Source organism: Mastomys coucha, chromosome X, assembly GCF_008632895.1.
Source record: "Mastomys coucha isolate ucsf_1 chromosome X, UCSF_Mcou_1, whole genome shotgun sequence".
NCBI classification, from domain to species: Eukaryota; Metazoa; Chordata; class Mammalia; order Rodentia; family Muridae; genus Mastomys; species Mastomys coucha.
Window position 1 is genome coordinate 123,543,555 of NC_045030.1, and position 5,167 is coordinate 123,548,721.

General features: G+C 31.9%; 1 protein-coding gene across 1 annotated transcript in view; it reads left to right on the forward strand.

Moving 5' to 3' along the window:
• The window catches only part of Diaph2 (diaphanous related formin 2), a 555,303-nt gene that overhangs the window by 204,578 nt on the left and 345,558 nt on the right, over positions 1–5,167 (forward strand). Inside the window, exons 11-13 of the mRNA XM_031375373.1 lie at positions 674–792; positions 2,862–2,978; positions 3,990–4,030. Of these exons, the coding sequence (XP_031231233.1) occupies positions 674–792; positions 2,862–2,978; positions 3,990–4,030 (277 nt within the window). The remainder of the gene's footprint in view (positions 1–673; positions 793–2,861; positions 2,979–3,989; positions 4,031–5,167) is intronic.

Genomic DNA, 5,167 nt, shown 5'->3' on the forward strand with positions numbered 1-5,167 from the left:
AAAGAAAAAAAAAAGAAAAAAAATTCTTAAAACCCTTTAACTTAAAATCACAAAATATCATTCATAATAAATTTATTTATACAATATTTCCAGGCCATACTTGGGACTGTTGTGCTTGAATATATCCTTGCATTTGTTCTTCATTAACACAGTTGATCTATATTTGCTTTATTTTCTTGGTGCCAGAGGCACATGTGAATGTTCTAACTGCATGATTTCTTTTGTGATCTCTGATGAGTATGTTTAGTCAAAATGATAGCATTGAATTTGGATTGTTAGCAATTAGTGTTATTAGAGATGTGATTGTTAATACTTTACTGTGAATAGTCAAGATGCTGGCATGGGTAGAAAACAAACAATGGTATGATGCTCTTTCATCTTAAAATAAAAACCTTTAGCTACATTTCTTTCTCTTTTTCCTTTAACTTTCTGTCTGTCTCTTTTCTGTCTTTTTTCTATCTTTCTTCCTGTCTTTCTTTCTTCCTTCCTTCCTTCCTTCCTTCCTTCCTTTCTTTCTTTCTTTCTTTCCTTCTTTCTATCAGGAAATCAACGTCCTGGGTCAGTATTTGAAGTTGAATTTATGTGCAAATGAATCATATTGCTCTATCCCTGATAAGTAAGTGTGTTAATTTTAAATTATCATTCATTTGCTGAACCTTATTTTTTATAATAGAGTCTGAAAGAGAAAGAGAATGATGAGCTTGATATTCAGTTGAGAGTGTTTGAAGAGAACAAAGAAGATGACCTAAGTGAATTATCCCACCGTCTCAATGACATTCGAGCTGAAATGGAATATCCTTTGACAAACAAAAATCTAATTTTAGTATATGTTGAAAAGCAGGAATTGAAGATGATTTTTTCATATTCTTATTAGAGGTCTTGTCTATGAACCAAGTTATAACTGTTTTTCTTTTTTCTTTTACTTTTTGTATCCAGAGTCTACTCTAATGCTATGTTTCATATACATCCATGCTGAGAAATTATCACTCTGCTTTGATTTTATACTCAGATTATTGAAATCTGCCCAATGGCATACTGCATTACAGAAATATTATGTTTAGTGGTCTTGAATATACAGGAGTCTAAGTGCCTAAGGCTGTATATCTTACAGATAAGAATGAGGAAATGTTATTTAGTTCATATATAACACTAGCTAAGATACATTGTGTATTTTAAATGGTACTCTGCTTATAGATACTATTCTCTGGAAAAGAAGGTCTTATTCCTTATCAGATATTTGTGTTCCTGAGTGATAGGAAAATTGTTAGATAAAATAATATCATATATAGCAAAGCAATATTGTAAAAGTACCTATGTCAAATACAACAACATATAATTTTTCTGTGGCAGCCATCTGAGGTGATGATATTTTTCTTTTTTGAGACAGGGTTTCTCTGTGTTGGCCTGGCTGTCCTGGAACTCACTCTGTAGACCAGGCTGGCCTCGAACTCAGAAGTCCACCTGACTCTGCCTCCCAAGCACTGGGATTAAATGCGTGCACTACAACCACCCAGCATGAATTTTTTTTCTGATTGTCATGGCACTGCCATTTGTTTCCCACCCATTAAAATCCATGATTTTGGAGGTTTCTGTAGTAGGAAAACACTTCAGAATCAGAGCTTTGCTTTTCTGCCTGTAATATTTTCTTCCCTTACTTCTTGCAGTGTTCTAAACAAACTGGAACATATGTCCCTCCTTACAAAATCCACAATAGCCTTATGCTTTTCATATATATTTCTCCTCCATTTACAGAAAAGTATTAAATATACGTACATACAATGAATAGAAATGTTATTATCATAGCAAATGATTTCTAATAATTTTTTTCAAGATTAGTAACAGCAGTCTCTTCTAGCATACTAATATATGCAAAATGCTTTTTATTTTGGTCAATAACTATACATTGTATCAATTTATATTATCAGTCATTTGATCTATGTTGTAGCCCTTTAGGAGCCTTATGATACTTTAGTGTAGTATTCTCATGTATAATTTAAATTAGTACATTGTATTTTTTTGTATTTTTTATTAGATGTTTTCTTATTTACAATATCTCCTTTACCAGGTTCCCCTCCAAAAAAATAAAAATAAAATAAAATAATAAAATAAAATAAAAAACGAAAACTAGAACAATTCCCTGTTCCGTCCCCCCTCCCCCTGCTCGTCATCCCACCCCCTCCTGCTTACTGGCCCTGGCATTCCCCTACATTGGGGCATAGTTCGTTGTATTTTTAATTCTACTGCCCATTTGATGGTTTAAAACATTGGATTGCATCTTACATTTCTTTTATGTGGACTTTCCTGATCCTCAGCACATATAATGTGAGTCCACTTTTAAAATGTTTTCTAGATTTCTAATAGCATTTACACTACTAGTTTCCATTTCTTAGAAAAAGGTGTTGTAATGTCCATTTATTTTATTTCTTATCTATTTTTAAATAAGCTTTTGTGATATTTGATAGCTGACTGATTATTTGACATTTCTTTTCCGTGATAGTATAGAATAGCAGTGTCTCTATTGGAACCAGAGACAGATCAGGGCAATACTTCTTTCACTTGATGGCTTTCTGGTTTGAATGGCCCTAGCTATTATCTGAAGTTGACAGTATATTTAATGAATGATTATTGAATGTGTTGACACCCAAGTGGTCTTGGAAATTTTTTAGGCTTGTTTCTCTAATGACAGGATTATTATTATTATTTTTTTGCTATAGATGTTTAAATGCCATAATGTAAAATTGAAGCATTAATAACAATAATAGAAGGCAAGTGACACTTTTGAGTTTTAAAAATTACCCACTTCAGTCATAAATGTGCTGTTTCTAGAGATTCTTTGCTGTTTTCCTTTACTCACTTTTTACTGATATGAATGAAGTCTACCATCTTCTCTATAATATGCTGAAAGACACTGCTGCTGAAGGTTACTTATTATCCATCCTCCAACACTTTCTGCTCATCAGAAATGATTACTATATCAGGTAAGATTCATACCTGAGACGACCACATGTATCATTTGAATTGGATATCAAAAGAAAGTTAACAAAGTAGTAGGACCAAGAAAATATATGCATTTATATGTACATAAAATATAAGGGTTTTTTTCTACTTTAGGCAACATTTTAAAAAAGAATTCATTTATTTTAATTGGGCCAGAAAAAGATAGCTGCATACAACTATGGTGCACCCAAGCAAACAGAATTTAAGCAGAAATTAACCTGTCATATATTATTGAGTCCATAATGAATTTTTCTGCTTGATACTGGCAACGCAATGAAAACACTGGAACTGCTAGAATTTTTATTTCTTGTCTATTTTAACAAGCAAGCTTTTATCATTTCTTTTTATAGTGTTCAGTAAAATGTGTGATCTTTAAATTTACGAAAAAAATATTGTATATATTTTTGTTTTGTCTAATGATACTATTTTCAAAATAAACAAATATGATAATAACCAAGAGTTAAGTTTTACAATAGATAATAGTGTCTATATAAAAAATCTGGAAACTTGTAAAATAACAGGTTTATTAGTGACTGAAATTATCTCTAAGCTTATGACCATGGTCTTAATGTTAATGAGAGTTAAAGCTATTCATAGTTGCATTATACTCTTCTGGCATACTAGGTTATTTGAATACTCAAAACTTGCTATAACAATTTTAAAAAGAACACTACCAGAATGCTGTATTGGCAATAAAAATTAACAGTTCTAAAATAGCATAAGGTGATTTTTTTCCTTCAGGCGAATACAATAATTTGATCAGTATCATGATATTGAGGAGACAGAAAAATTTTGAAAGAAATAATCCAATATTTCTTTAAAAGAAAACAGTATAAATAGTAGTACATAATAGTGGAGATACAGTAGTCATAAATATTCAGGTGCTTGGGAACATGATTAGCACAGAATTATATGTTTCTTGATAAATGTTAATAAATAATGAACAATTCATATATGACATACTTTTAAGAATTGTTTGTGTTTTTGTATAGTATGTCTGTGGGTTTTGTGTGCATGTATATGTTTGTCTACAGTATGTGTGAAGATGTGTGAAGATATGTTCTTGTGAACACAGAGGCAGGAGGTCAAATTGGTTATTATATGCTACATTTTCTGTGAAATTATGTTGTGAAAATGTCTTTCTCAATGAAACTGGTGAGATGCTAATAAGTTCCTCTATTCCTTCTGTCAACAGCCCAGACAGGTCTGGGTTTACAGATGTATATCACCATCCCTCCTGTTTTTACTTTCATATTGAGCATTTGAACCCCATTCTACACAGCTGGTGCTTTCATCCACTAAGCTATCTCTACTGCCCATATAATCTCTTCCTCCTTATAATATTCTTGGGTATAGGTATGACATGTAGTTTCATTTCACATTTTGGATAAAGGAGAAAGCTGTGTTGTTCTTAGTCATTCATAGGGTGAAGTTAAGGATTGATATTATTTATCCCCAGATCTGATGATGGCTTTTGAAACCCTAAAACACAATCCATATTTCTTTTCACTTTTACTCATAGGTATAGCCATATGTTAAATACACAGATTAATTAGAGTCTGTATGTATTCATTTTCAAGTTTTTAGTAGTTTGACAAGCTATATTTAGAGATGTTTATATCATAATTTGTGTTACTTAATATCTCTCTGAAGTACTGTTGAATTTATAGCCCATGAAAATTTGTCTTCTGCAAATTTTAATGTAAACTGTCCTTATTTTTATTTTTCCAGTCAGTGGTCATTTTTAAAGCCAAAATTACCTTGGGAGATTACTGAAAAATGGTGTGCTTTAAAACCTTTGACACATCACACAAATTCCAACTGTAGCTATGCATATTAAATGTAAATTATTTTATAAGACAGAATTTTTTAGAAATATGCTGCATATATAGATCTTCACATTCATCTATAAAAGAAATGACTCAGCCCGGTTTTGTAAGCTAGTGTAACTGTTCTGAGTATATGCTCTACACTGAAATCAAGACATTGCTTGCCACCAAAGGCAAAGAATTGCATCTTTTTTAAAAAGGAGAACTTGTGGCTTTATAGAACTGTTTCTGTCCTCATAGATTTAGCACTAAGGGATCATTTATTTTCATTAACTTTAGAATGCCCCAGTGTAGGGGAATGCCAGGGCCAAGAAGCAGGAGAGGGTGGGTTGGTGATGGTG